Below are 14,744 nucleotides of genomic sequence, written 5' to 3' on the forward strand. Positions count from 1 at the left end.
TGCCAACATATCCTTCTAAATCCGACACACTGGAGCTTTAGTTAAACTCTGTCACTGAGAAATAAAAGATTTGAGTTAAAGATAAAAAAATAAAGAATAAAAACACTAAATTTAATGTAGTTTAATTCCTGTAAAACGACTGATGACGTGACTGTTTGTGCTCACCTGCTTTATAAAGACCATGACAGAGGCTGCAGCAGAAATAGAACAAAGCTGAGATGTGTCGGCATGTGGCAACAGACTGCAGGAATACCAGCTGCGCTGCATTTAGACTGTGAGCGCACATACACACACACACACACACACACACACACACACACACACAGGAATGCTGCTGGAACTTTCCAGTGGGGTGTGTGTGGGTATATAAGGAGCAGGACATCAGACAGACGGGCAGACAGACTCCAGACCGAAGCGACAGCTCATCTGAAACCTCCACCACCTCCAGCAGGATGTTGTGCCCAAGCGCCTTCCAGCCAACCCCCCTCGCCATGAGGCCTTTCCTGGACATGCACTGGCCCGTCCGCAGCCTGTGGCCCGAGACCCGGCCACTCATCTATCACATTGAACAAGAGATGATCCGCCACATGCAGGAGATGAGGCAGAGCATGGAGTACATGGAGAGGCTGCACCAGAAGATCTTCGAGGAGATCGACCAGACCTCGTCCCTGACGGGGGTCTTCAAGCCCATCGCCTTCCAGGAGCTGGGGAGGGACGGCAGCAGCTTCGCCATCAGCCTGGACACCAAAGAGTTCTCCCCGGAGGAGCTGTCCGTCAAACAGGTGGGCAGGAAGCTGAGGGTGAGTGGCAGGACGGAGAAGAAGCAGGAGGACGAGAAGGGCTCCTACACATACAGGTGTCAGGAGTTCAGGCAGGAGTTCGACCTGCCGGACGGCGTCGACCCCGAGACCGTCACATGCTCTCTGGTGGGGGGGCAGCTGCAGATCCAGGCCCCCCGGGAGAAACCGGTGCATGATGGGAAGGAGAGGGTCGTCCCCATAAGCATCACCTCGGCCCCGGCCATCACCTCCTCCTCCTCTACCACCAGCACCGTCAGCAGCAGCGGCGCCTCCTCAGAGAGCAGCCCTGCGGAGAAAAACTGAACAGAGTGAACCATCTCATCTCTTCACCCATCTTTGAGTCAGCGTGGCGTCAGTGTACCTGAGGGAACATGAAGCTCATACTCTTCACCTGCACTTTGATTTTTAGTTTTAACAGTTAATAATAAACTTATTGTTTCATGTTTTATTGATCTTCCTGTCCGTCATGTGGTGAACGACTCTTTTCCTCTGAACGATGATGAATTATGTCCAAAGTACAACAAAACATTCTCATATTTGTTTTAATTACTGACAATGTTCTCTTTATTTTTCTGCATGCTTATAAACTGTGACTGTGTCTGTTCACTGCTTATCAATGTGCCCTGTCCCTGTTCAATAAAACTATAAATATTCATCACTGATCTCAGAACTGTGAAATTAAAAAAAGGTGACTTTTCTCATATTGATTTATTTCTAAAAAATAAATAAATAAACATATGGCTTCATGTCAACACGCTTTCACTAAATCTTTTTTCTCTTGAAATTACAGCTAATCACCTGGCTATGACTTTTCTTTCAAAAGTGACTTTTTTCTCATAAATGGCAAATTTATTCTTTAATATTGAAACTGCAGCTATAATCTCGTAACATAATTATTTTCATAAAAGTGAGACTTTTCCCAACAATATTAACCCTTTCTTGGATCTTAAGACCTTCTATTTTATTCTTTTTGATTATATAAGACTACATTTTATAAAGAAAAAAATATATTTCCAGAATTTTAACCCAATTTAACTTGATGGTGAGCAGCAGAACATAAAAATCATTCTCATAAATTTCCGATTTATTCTCATTTTATTATAACTTTACATAAAGTTCATACTTTTTTCTTATTAAATCAGAAATTATGTTTTTTGTTTTCACTATATCTGTTTTCTCTTGAAATTGGAATTAATCACCAAAGTATGACTTTTCTGTCAGTAATGATAATAATAATAATTTTCTCATAAATGGCAAATTTATTCTTTAAGACTGACTTTTTAAAAAAAATAAAATTCCAACTACACTCTTATAACATGATTATTCTCATAAAAGTGTGACTTTTCTTATAATATTAACCTTTTCTTGCAAATTGAGACTTTCTTCTCATCTTAGTTTCTTTCTGATTAAATTTAGACTTAATTTCAAATTTTCTGAAAAATAGTTTTTTCCAGAATTAAACATGTTTTGAGTTGAGGGGGAGGGGCAAGGCAGATTATTATTATTATAACTTTACAAAAAGTTAAGACTATTTTCTAATTAAATGACAAATTTTTGCTTTGAAAACCTTTTTTCTTTTGAAATTGCATTGATATTCTCAAAGTTTTTTTTTCCTACGTATGACTTTCCTTATAATAGTGACTTTTTTTTCACAAATTGCAACTTGATTCTTCAAGACTCACTTTTTAAAAAATAAATAAATAAAATTGCAACAGAACTCTCATATCCTAAATATTCTCATAAAGTTCTGCCATTTTTCTACGTTTTTGACCTTTTCTTTTAAATCGAGATTTTCTTATTCTATCTGGATTTGTTTGGTCATTTAAATCAAGATTTTATTCTTAAATTATAAGTATTTCCACAACATAACCTTTTTTTAATCTTAAAATTACAAATAAATTATATTATATTCCCTTAGTGCAACTTGTCTTACAGTATTGACTTTTTTTTTACAAACTGCAAATTTATTCTTTAAGATTGACTCTTTAAAAAATAAAATTGCAACTATACTCTCATAATTATTCTCAAAATTGTGAAGATTAATAATTAATTATTCACCCCTTTTCTTTTAAATTGAGACTTCATTCTCAATTCTCAAAATTGCAGTTTAATTTTCATAGTAACCTGACCTTTCTAATGAAATTGTTACACACTGATTTATTTCTAAAATATCTCCTCTCAATAAAACTGTAACTGTACGGTCATATCCTGATTATTCTCATAAAACTGTGACTTTTCTCATAATACTAACTTTTTTGTGTAAATTGACTTTCTTTTCATAGCATTATGGCTTTTTTCCTATAAAATTAAGACTTAATTCTCAAATTATAATTATTTCCACAATCTAAATTTTCTGTTCTGTTCAGTAACTTTATTTTTATTTACCTAGGTGCAACTTTTCTCATGATATTGACTGTTTTTTAAACAAATTGCAACTTTATTCTCACAGTATCATGACTTCTCATAAAATCGTGGCTTTATTTGTAAATGTTTACTTTAAAAAAAAAAAACAAATCACAACTATACTCTCACATCATAATTATTCTCATGAAGTTGTGGCATTTATCAGAATACTGACTGTTTTCCTACCTGTTTAAAAATGTAAACTTCAGATTCAAAATATCATGACTGTTCCTGATAAAAACTATAACTGTATTATTCCAGTGTCTTGTTTGTTTGTTTTTCTAAAACTGAAACTGTATCCTAACAGCACATCTTTTCTCAATTTCAAACAGCCACAATAAACTTAACTAAAAATATCATGTTGACCTGATTGAAATAAACTTACAACAGCTTCAGAAAAATATTAATAACTGATTCATCTCTTGTCTCTTGTTAATTCCTGTATTAAAAGACCTGACAATAAATTGGAAAGTGGCAGCGGCAGCCAGTCATGTGGTCTGAATGTGGGCAGAGGGCGGGGCTCCTTTAACCATGACCATGAGGGATGTATCAAGATCTCTGTTAAGTTGTAAAAGAATTATTTTCTGAGTGATGACAATAAAGACAGGACACCAGTTTTCCCCTTTCTTTGTAAAATAATTCTCAATAAACTTAATTTATTCACAAACTGCTTTTCAAATTGCCATGTTGTCATTGTTCTTTTTTTTTTAATCACATACAATAAAAAACATTTCTAAAAGACAAGAGATGTCCGAGTCTCTCTGCTAACTTTGTACACGACTGCTCCTCCATTTTACAGCTCCTCCTCCGTCCTGAAGCTTCTTTTATTTTTTCAAACACGATGCGTTCATCGCCGACACCTCATCACGCTCAGACATCAGATTAGAAATATTAAGAAAAAACAGCAGAAAATAATGAACAGAGGGACTAAAAATTTAACAGCTACAGTACACATTTCCTTTTCTTCTCCGTTAGTTTTGTCTTTTCCTTTTTTTTCTTTTTAACTGTTTGATTTACAGAATAATAGAATATGTTCAGTTAAGGCTTATGTTGGGCGTTATGGAGCAATCAACAGAAACAAACCAACAAACCAGGAGGGTGTGTAGAGAGGGCCGTTTGTTTATGCGTGATACGGGGACACTGCATGTGTACAGGGACATTCTGTGCGTATGAGTGTTACAGGGATGTTATGTGCAGAGGTGTGTATTACGGGGACATATTGTGTGTATATGTGTGTTACAGCGACATATTGTGTGCATGTGGGAGTTATGGGGACATACTGAGTGTATTTGTGAGTTACGGGGACATACCGTCTGTATCTGTGTGATACAGGGACATATTGTGTGTATATGAGAGTAACAGGGACATACTGTCTGTATCTGCAAGATACAGGGACATATTATGTGTATATATTTTGTGTGTATATGTGCGGTATGGGGACATATTGTATGTTTATGTGAGTAAGGGGGACATATTGTGTATGTATAAGTTACAGGGACATATTGTGTGTAGGTATAAGTTACGGGGACATATTGTGTGTATGTATAAGTTACAGGGACATATTGTGTGTATATGTGTATTACAGGGACATATTGTGTGTATGTTTAAGTTACAGGGACATATTGTGTGTATATGTGTATTACAGGGGCATATTGTGTGTACGTTTAAGTTATGGGGACATATTGTGTTTATATTACATTACAGGGACATATTGTGTGTTTATGTGAGTAAGGGGGACATATTGTGTGTTTATGTGAGTAAGGGTGTATGTATAAGTTACAGGGACATATTGTGTGTATATGTGTATTACAGGGACATAGTGTGTATCCTGCATTATAGGGACAAATTGTGTGTACGTGTAAGTTACGGGGACATATTGTGTGCAAGAGTGTGTTTTATGGGGACATATTATGTGTATGTGTATTACATGGACATATTGTGTGTTTGTACATCTGTGTTACAGGGACATTTTTGGACCCATTTCTGTGTTTTTAAATGTAATGTTTCGTTCCTGATTGTTTTGTAAATTTGCGTGAACTGAGAACTGAGCCTTACTTTTTTTTTTTTAGTTTTTTTTTTTTTTAAACCAAGTTAAAATTTCTAATGGACAGCACATGAAGCTAACACGCTAGCTGATAGCAAACTTTAACCTTACTTTAAAGAAGCAGTTCAACATGTTGTTAAATTGTCTTATTATCTTTCTCTTTGAGAGTGAGAAGAAGTTTAGATGTTTACCAGTCTCATGTCTGGGCGTCAGGATGTGGTTAGCCTTGCTTAGCATAAAAAATGGAAGTAGGGGAAAACAGCTAGCCTGTGTCTCTGTTGGTGTTACACCAGATTTTCTTGACCAGAATAGGCAGCTGTAATTCCACTGTGAATAATTTTATCATATTTGACCACATAGTTTTTTGTTGTTTGTTGAAAAAGTAAAACACATCTTATCCCAATTTAGGAATCATTCCAAGGTTGTTAGCACTAATGCTAACCTTGTAGCCACAACAGATAAAGATTTAGATGAAATTAGATTAAATATTTGAAGCAGTTAATGACCAAGTGAAACCAAAAAACTGCAAGGCTCCTATAAAATTTGCAAAATTGTATTTGTGTTAACATCACATTTTATTTTAACGTGACTGCCAACTGTTTGTTGACATGTCTGTAGTTCTGTTCCCCGACTGGGGATATTGATTCCTGACAACTGCAACTTGGAATTATAAGTCGATGTGCAAGTAATTGTAATTAGTTTCTTTTTTGTTTTGTTTTTTTTAAACCCATCATCGTCACTCTTTATACTAAGCTAGGCTAATTCCATCCCAACTCCAGTTTATGTACTTAACACATAACCAATTGTCAAAATGTTGAACTGTTCCTTTAAGAGTGCAAGAGGATAATTTTCAGTTCAAAAATACATTTTTTGACCCCCACCCCTCCCCCAACAATGTGACGGATAAACTCCGACATCAGACCGAGAAGAAGAAACAGTCACACAAATTGAAACCCTCGGAATGAAATAACTCGCTAACACAAAAACAATCTTTTACAACTTGAATTCGCTGCTGCTGGGTTTAAACAAAGGTCCGAAATTTAACAGTAAAGTTGCCACGATTATAAACCACGACAATCCATCACAGTCAGCGTTTAGACGTCTTTACTCTTTAGTCAAACTTCACCAAATCTTTTCCTTTTTGGTGCATTCAGGGACAGCTTGGCATCTGAGACTCATCTGCTGGAATAAAACAACCAAACGCACATTTTCTTTTTCAAACATTTTTTACGTTAACGTTCCTGTTGACTTGTTGATTGTCTTCTGGGTTTGAGTCTCACTGTTGGAAGCTTTTTGTTTTTGGCAGGTGGCTATCAAATGTCGGATGTTATCGTGTCCTTGAATGCATCCCTGAAAGAGGCCTTTGTTTTCAACTGTATCACAACGTGAAAATTAACCATTAAAAGTAAACTAAACCTCTGACTGTGACGGGTTATCTCTCTGCAGGTTGATTTGTGATGGTAAGCAGGAATGTGATGATTCTCAGTAGAAAAGCTGAAGGATGGAAAACATGCTGTGTCACACAGCAGCGCCGCTGGACGCTCGGTGAAATGCTGTGAAAGGTCCGGAGACCTTCAATGTGTAGTTTCTCTTTTTTTTTTATGGGTTTCAAGTGGAATTTGGAGGAAATAAAAAAATCCCATCATAACCTGCGAGCTTTTTCAGACATTTCCTGACATCACATTCACACCTGGTGGTTCTGTGCATCTTCAGCATCGAGGTTAAATCCAGACTGAGAATAAAAGCACCCAAAAATTTGGTTGAATGTCTCCTGTCAACGACTGTTTATAATAAAGTACTGAAAACTGTCCAGTACTGAGTGCGTCTTATGCTTCTGTTACCACATTTAATATCTGACAACGTTCACTTCTTCTGTTCTGTAAAATGTACACACACATATATAAACACATATGTATGTATGTATGTATGTATGTAAACACACACACACACACACACACACGCATACATATGTACATATATGTATATTTTTTAGAAACGTGTTTATATTTATATTAATAAATAATTTTGGTATTCACACGCTGATGCAAAACTGAAATACTGTATCATGACTAGTATCAAACCTTTTCAACAACTTCCATGCAGACAATCAACAGACTCAGCCAAAATTTTCACCCTGAAATGGTTGAATGATTTTAGAATTTAAATTTCACAATGTGCACATCCAAATAACGCTCCAAAAACCAGAATAATGTCGACATATCCCACATGTCTTAGCGGAAAATGCTTAGGTTAGGTTAGGTTCAGTTCTTTAATGTCCCCATGGGGATAATTGTTCTCACACATCATCAGTCAGGTTCATTTGGAATAAGACCTAATTCAGAATATTCAAATGGAATATGCCATTTACGTGATCCCTATAAGATCTGGAATATGTAATATTCCGGATAATACTGGAATATCAGTGTGTGTGTGTGTGTGTGTGTGTGTGTGTGTGTAAATGTAGTCACTGTCAGATTAGATGGATTTCTGGCAGGTCAAAAATTTGTGTTGTGTTGTGTTTCTGCAGTTTGAGCTGATTAGTGATCTGATTTCCAACATGGCTGCTGTCAAAACATCCGCTAATAACTGTACTAAACTTACTGGACGAGATTTTATATGACAAAAACTGCTGTTAAAAACCTCAGTTCACGCGTATTCCGAATACACTGTATACATGTCCAAGAGACGCTCCTAAAAGCCGAATAATATCGGCCTATCCCAAGTGTCTTAAAGGGAAGATGCTACACTCTGAATAAGGCCTAATTTGGAATATCTAAATGGAACATGCTTCTGACATGACCCTTATCAAAATTTATGTTCATTTAATTTTCTTTTGACTGCTTTATGAAAAGAATTTGTCTATAATTTGGACCCGTGAGCAGTGTGAGCACTCATACACATTGGCAGCTTCAAACAGTCTGGTGTTAATGTGGATGAAATACATTAGGACACAATCTGGATTCAATCTGGAATCAAGTCACATGACCACCAGGAGTTATCAAGATGTCAGACACACACACACACACACACACACACACACACACACACACACACAGGGGAGTGAATAAGCAGGAGTGTGTGTTGTGACAGGAATGTGTGAACACTCAGGTGAACAACAGCATCAGTGGCTACCTGCCCTCAGTGAAGTCTGACGAGACGACAACACCACGAAACTGCAGCGAACCTGAACGCATCACCACGCTGAGGTCACATGACTTCAACATGTAGCGTGTGTGTGTGTGTGTTTAATCTGCACCAGACTCTGAACTGTTCTGTCAATAACACCGATTCTGATCTCCTGATATCATGATTCATTTCACAATTCTTTGATATCAATGTTAACTTAATCACATGGCTACAAATTAAAATGTTTTACTCAGATAAAATAATATGAATCAGTATTTGAGACGTTGGGCTGCAATAAATTTTAAGTGTTAGCTGGCCACAAAATCAGGACGCTAAATTATTGATTAAGTTTCAACACAAGCAGCTCGTGTGACGTGTCGTTAAAGGACTCCATCTCCAAGGACAGCTGCTCTCCTGCACTCTCTGCCCAGTTAGCATGAGCTAACACTGCACAACGTGATGTCATCACTGCTCATCATATTTTGTGTAGAGGTTAACATCCGAAGCTGAACTGTTAAGCTCACACTGACACTGAAACAGCTTGACTTTGTTGTTAAACCTGTTAATAACCATGATTTCACGTTAGCAATGTGATGCTAACCATTAGCTCTGTCACTTTGTGTGTGACTCAAGGTGCAGTGATTGGACAAGACTGCATGGCTGCGCAGAAATCACAAGGATTGTCTGAATTTGTGTTAATTCTTGGGGACCGTGACATCCAGGAGGGACTGAGGAAGTGTAAAAAGAAGATGTTACTTTGGTCTCCTGCTTTATATGGGTACTAAAGAGTTTAAATGCAAAACCATGTTTCTGTATGTAAAAAATGATCTGTTGGGTAACGAAGATTTTATCATGGAGACTATGATAAGTGAATTTAAAGACAGAACTCTCAGCCTGGTTTTGTCAGGCTGAACACAACAAGCATCTCTGAAGAGCTCATTATTAATTGGATGAAAGAATCCACTGATTCATTGGAACGTTGCCTTTGGTACATTTGGTATTTTTCAAACAGGACCCCGTCTTCCTGTGTTTTTTGTGACTAATGGGAACAACAGTTTTTTAAAACTGGTCCAGTACTGAGCAAGAGCAGTGAAACAGGCTGTTATGTTTCCACTCTGTTCACACCTCAGTGTCCGTCCACTAAAAGTGTTTGTTTTTGTCACTGACAGGCTCAGATTGTTGTTCTAAGTGTCTGACAACATTATGGAAAGGATCCTTACAGAGACAGAGCTTTGTGTTCAAGAGTAAGATCCTTTTCAATCAGCACAGAGAGCCCTAAAATCGCCATCACCTGCTCCTTAACAAAAAAGATCTATCTCTGTAGGGATCCTTTCCATAATGTTGTCAGACACTTAGAATAACAATCTGAGCCTGTCAGTGACAAAAACACTTCTAGTGGACATTTACAGACAGTGCGAAAATTTCGACTGTTACAGCTTTTTTTGCCACTGCTCTCACTCAATACTGGAACTATTTCACATATTGTTTTCTCCACGAATCACATAGAAACAGAATCCACGTTTAAGAGTAAAAAACTTAAACCTTTACTTTTGAATTCTGAAAATGATCAAAGACCATTCAGTGTTTGTTTAAATGTTTCCAACTGTGGACTGAAGGTAAAAATGAGTATTTGTTTTGTTGACGTCATGAGTTGAATTTATTTAGTGAAACAGAGGAAATGTGTTTTTGTGATTTGGGTGAACTGACCCTTTAAATCTGCTCTTTGAGATAAGAGTGTCTAGTGTCTGTGATGCGGTGCAGGACCATGTGACGGACACAGCGATGACATGTCAGGTTGGGGCTGCAGTGCGGTGACGGCCTCGTCAGACTGTAGTGTGTTGCAGAGACTCAGCAGCTGTGTGTTGGAAGACACCTGGACACTGAGACGCGCCTGGACTGTCTGAGTGGGACAACGCTGCATCTGGGCTTCAGGTACCTCAACAATGGCTTGTTGGAGTGTAAGCATGATGGACGCAGAGGTCATGAGGGTAACTGAAGGTCAGATGCAGGTTGGCGACCAGAGTTAACGCCCACTTTAACTTTCCAACACGTTAAAAAGCAGCCAGGAGGATTCCACAGCGCTGAGTCTTTACCGCGGCAGTCACATCATCACTGTCGTCCTCAATCAGCTTTGTTTACCCCAGCTCATCCAATGAGAGAAGGTGTTGTTCCTGAGAGCCTTGCTGATTGGTGGCAAGGAGGCGCGGAGTGTTGAGACGATGGTGGTCCAGGAAGAGGGGGGCGGGGCTTCAGATCAATTGAAAATAAAACTAAAAAACTGAAACAGCCTTCCATTTACAAACGCGTCAGTTTTCTTCTATTAAGTTCAAGTCGAGTTCTGTACAATCCCTCTCAAACACCGCCTGCTGCGCTGCCTCGCGCTCCTCGGCTTCCTCCTCGCCGTCGTCCTCGTCGTCGTCCTCGCGGCACTCCTCGTCACTCTCGCTCAGCGGCCCGATGCTGGTCCTGCCCAGGCACTCGGCCGGCGAGCAGGAGCCCCGGAAGTCACCCATGAAGGCCTCCATGCCCATGCTAATGTCACCGCCGCAGGCCAGCCTGCTGCCGCCGCGCTCCAGACACTGCGGGTCGATGCTGCGGGTCTGCGGGAGCGACAAAAGAAACGTCAACAAGTCTGAAAACTACAGCTGAACATTACAGATTAATACCAAGTCAGCAATGTTCAGAATAAACGACTAAAATTAAAAATAGCTGATGAGACGTGCTGATTATTTTCCAGCAGTACCTGAGTCATTTTGGTGAAGTCGAGGACGGGTCGGGCACAGGGTCTGTCGGGGTCGCGGCGTCTCTTCAGACCTGGTTTGAGGAGCAGCAAGTCGCAGGGCTGCGAGTGGCAACGAGGCAGCTGCGGCGGCAGACTGCGTCGCAGAGATGACGGTGTGCTGCAGGCCGAGGAGGGCGAGGCGGGTACCGGACCCCCCACGGACGCTCCGGCCACGGCCGAGCAGCTCGGTGGACGCGCCGCTGCTTGGCTCGGCACGGGAGGTGGAGGCAGGAACGTGGAGGCCGCCGAGTCTCTGATGAGCACAGGGGAGAGGGAGAAACGCCTCTGAGGAGGGGGAGGAGGGTGGAGAGGAGAGGGCGAGGAGGAGCAGGAGGAGGGGGAAGGGAAGAAGCAGCAGCAGGCTCCTCCCCCCGCCGCCGCCTCGCTGGGGTCCCAGGGGAAGCTCCAAGGCAGCGGGGAGTCCGGAGACAGCGCCAGGCTGAAGAAGGTGGGGCTGGATGAGGAGTGCAGCGACGAGTTCAGAGAGGAGCTGGGAGCGCGGAGAGGACAAGCTCCTCCCCCCGCTGCACCTACCCCTATACCCCCTCCTCCCGCCCCTGCGCCCCCACCTGTGACTCCTCCCCCTGCTCCCCCATGGCACTGCTGGCGACTGACAGGAGTCCACACCCGCGAGGCGCTGGGCCGCCAGGTATAGCGGCAGCGCGACAGGTCCTCAGGCACCGACAGTGAACGGCAGTGCCGTTTAGGTGGCGGAGGAGGAGGTGGAGGAGGCCCGGGGCCGGGAGGCGCCACCGGCGCTCCGGGGAGGGAAAGCTCAGATGCTGAGGTGCTGGGCGCCAGGGGCCGGTGCTGCTGCGGCTGAGAGGGGGTGCCGTCCAGGGGGTCGCCCCCCTCCTGCAGATGAGCATCTGGGGGCACCAGGGGCACGGGGCCAGGGGGGAAACTAGAGCTCAGTAACCCCCCCTGCAGGCCGGACTTGGAGGGAGGGCAGAGCTGCCAGTAGCTGCTCTCTGAGAGGACACACACACACACACACACACAGACACACACAGGTCATGTGACTACATCACTGATACGAATGCATGACTTCTGTTTTCTTCACTACTGAGTTGCATCATGGGAAACAAAGGGTCCAGTGTCAGAGACTGGGGCTGCTTTCACACCTGACCTGTTTGGTTCAGTTAAAACAAACTCAGGTCTGTTTGCGCGGTCAGAAGGTTTGCTTAGGCCGGAGTGAAAGCTGTCAGTTGAACCCTGGTGCAGACCGAACAACCGAACAGAGACGCCCGTACAGGTGTGTCTCAGTCCGCTTCAACACAGACTCTGGTACGGTTCATTTGTGGTGTGCAAAAAACACAAACCAACCACAGGACTTTATGATAGATCTGTGATTTTAGCAACAGTGACACCAACAATAAATCCATCTGCTGATGATGAAATCGTCCACGATCTCATAACTGATCCTGATAAAGATCATGTGCAACAGGGTCTATTAATGAGCTGTAGTATGAGTGACAAGTCAAATATACATTTGTAATATTAAGTGTTATAATTACACAAAATATATCAATATCCGGAACATCTGATACTCAGTTCCTGTACCCCTACATTCACCTTTGGGGGTGCCCCACCTATAAAAGGGGTGTCTCCTGCCTTACCTCTCCCCTTTTGCTGTTGTGCTCTGTGGGAGAGGTAAGCGACATTACTCTTGTGGTAATTTCTGTGTTTTAGTGCTGTTAAGCTGTTTATAAATTCATTTTATGCCAACATAATCTCGTGTCGCTTAATTTGTGTCAGGGATCAAGTTTGTATGGATGTGTGTGATGGAGGATTTCAGAAATATACGGAGCTTGCCTCCAAAGATATCCACAGTCTGGGCCTCTTCATATCGACACAACACAGACATCACTAGAGTCCACCAGGTACACAAGTATGTCCCATAACCTATTCATGTTAATGCATACATGGCACACATATGCAGGTCAGTGAAGGTATTTTCCTGATTAAAAAGCTGTTCAAACTGTCATCACTGCATCCGACTCCGTGTACTTTAGGGTCGGGTATCATTTGAATTTTATCGATTCTCAGTCTAATTCTGATTCTGCTTATTGACTTTGGTTCTAATGTTGCGTTCACAGCAAACATGATGTGAATGCCAGACTATTTTGTGTTGACACATGTCATACGTGTGTGAAATTGCTATATCGATGAATGAAATTCCCCTGGTACATCCTTGGTGTAATACGATCCCTGAGGATCATCTTCAGTAGCTAAAGCTCAGATTTTTCAACTCTCGCGAATATAGCGCAAAATCACTCTACTCACGTAATTTGCCAGTGAAAGATGCCAAGAGAAAGATCTCCTCACGTGATGTATGTCATCCTGATGATGCAGGATGACATAACACCTAATGTGTCCAATCAGTGAGTTACCTGTCAGTAGGCAGAGCTTCATGTTTACTCCTCTTGATTCATTTATCAGTGTGAACAGGAACAGAACCAAAACTAAAATGCAACAATGGATTATTTTTTCCCTCTGGTGCGACCAAATGAACCGAACTACAGGAGTGAAAGCATCCTAAGGCTGCTCTCAGACCTAGAGTCGTCACCTTGGGTCTGAATCAGGGACTAATTTTGTCACAAAGTTGTATAATTGCCTAGAGTTGGTTCATGTTCTCACAGCAGCATTTACAAGCGGACCAGATCAAAGCCTTGCGTGAGAAAGCTGCTCTTGATTGGTCAGAATTTCCATGTGTGAAAAATCCAGGAAGTAAACCAAACGTTGAAGAAGAGTACACTTGCAAGATAAATGTGACACTTTCTAATGTCACAATGGAGGGGCAACTACGCAGGTTGATTTTAGCGCTGCTCATCGTGGACTATATTGCTGTCATTGTTCATTTCAGTCAAACCATACAGTTTGAAAACGAGGCGCAGCTCCAACTAAAAAACAATGTTTTGATGCATTGGATGTGCTGAATGTGCATATTAAGGCAGTACAGGAGGAGGTGCACATTAATAATCCTCCAGGACTGTAACATGCTCATGTTTAATCCAAACAATGTGTCATGTGACTGCAGTTGGTTCAGATCCAGGTCGGAACACCTTCTCACCACAAACCAACCGCACCAGAGTTCGTTTGTAACCAGACTGAGACCACCTCTTGAAGAAGGTCTTGGTCTGGTTGTTTTGGTGCACACCTGAGTATGATTGCTGTGTTCACACCTGCCCAAACGAACCGCACTGAGGGGGCAAACGAACTTGAGTTCGATTGAACCGAACCAAACAGAGCAGGTGTAAAATCACTCTACAAGTCAGAATGATCCAGCTGTACACATCTGGATGTGTACATAGCCAATCACTAGATCTGACACACTCACCAGGCATCAAGCCATCTGGGGGCCAGCACTCTGCGAGGGTTTTCGGGTCCAGCAGGGACTGAAAGACAAAAAGGCAAAGACAATCTTACTGTGCGTGTTGCAATCGTTCTCTCTTTATCAAAAATGTAAAGATGAACAGATGAAAATAATCTAATAAAGACTGATGGAAAATTAACAGTGGACGAGAGGAGGTCAAGCTGGACGAGCTTTTTGTTGGAGCATCATCTACTGGACATTTGTGAGAACTGC

General features: G+C 41.5%; 2 protein-coding genes across 2 annotated transcripts in view; one reads left to right on the top strand and one right to left on the bottom strand.

Annotated features, from left to right (window-relative positions):
- The first annotated feature begins 378 nt into the window (after positions 1-378).
- On the top strand, positions 379-1,552 carry LOC117265012 (heat shock protein beta-11-like). Its single transcript, XM_033639381.2, has one exon. The coding sequence runs from the start codon at positions 453-455 to the stop codon at positions 1,101-1,103; it is 651 nt and encodes a 216-aa protein (XP_033495272.1). The 5' UTR covers positions 379-452; the 3' UTR covers positions 1,104-1,552.
- A 7,542-nt stretch (positions 1,553-9,094) lies between these two features.
- The window catches only part of fam53c (family with sequence similarity 53 member C), a 10,919-nt gene continuing 5,269 nt past the window's right edge, over positions 9,095-14,744 (bottom strand). The window contains exons 3-5 of the mRNA XM_078172263.1: positions 14,496-14,553; positions 11,117-12,126; positions 9,095-10,973 (exon numbers count right to left, since the gene is read on the bottom strand). Coding sequence (XP_078028389.1) covers positions 10,680-10,973; positions 11,117-12,126; positions 14,496-14,502 — 1,311 coding nt within the window. The 5' untranslated portion in view covers positions 14,503-14,553 and the 3' untranslated portion in view covers positions 9,095-10,679. The remainder of the gene's footprint in view (positions 10,974-11,116; positions 12,127-14,495; positions 14,554-14,744) is intronic.

Source organism: Epinephelus lanceolatus, chromosome 11 (assembly GCF_041903045.1).
Source record: "Epinephelus lanceolatus isolate andai-2023 chromosome 11, ASM4190304v1, whole genome shotgun sequence".
Classification (NCBI taxonomy): Eukaryota; Metazoa; Chordata; class Actinopteri; order Perciformes; family Serranidae; genus Epinephelus; species Epinephelus lanceolatus.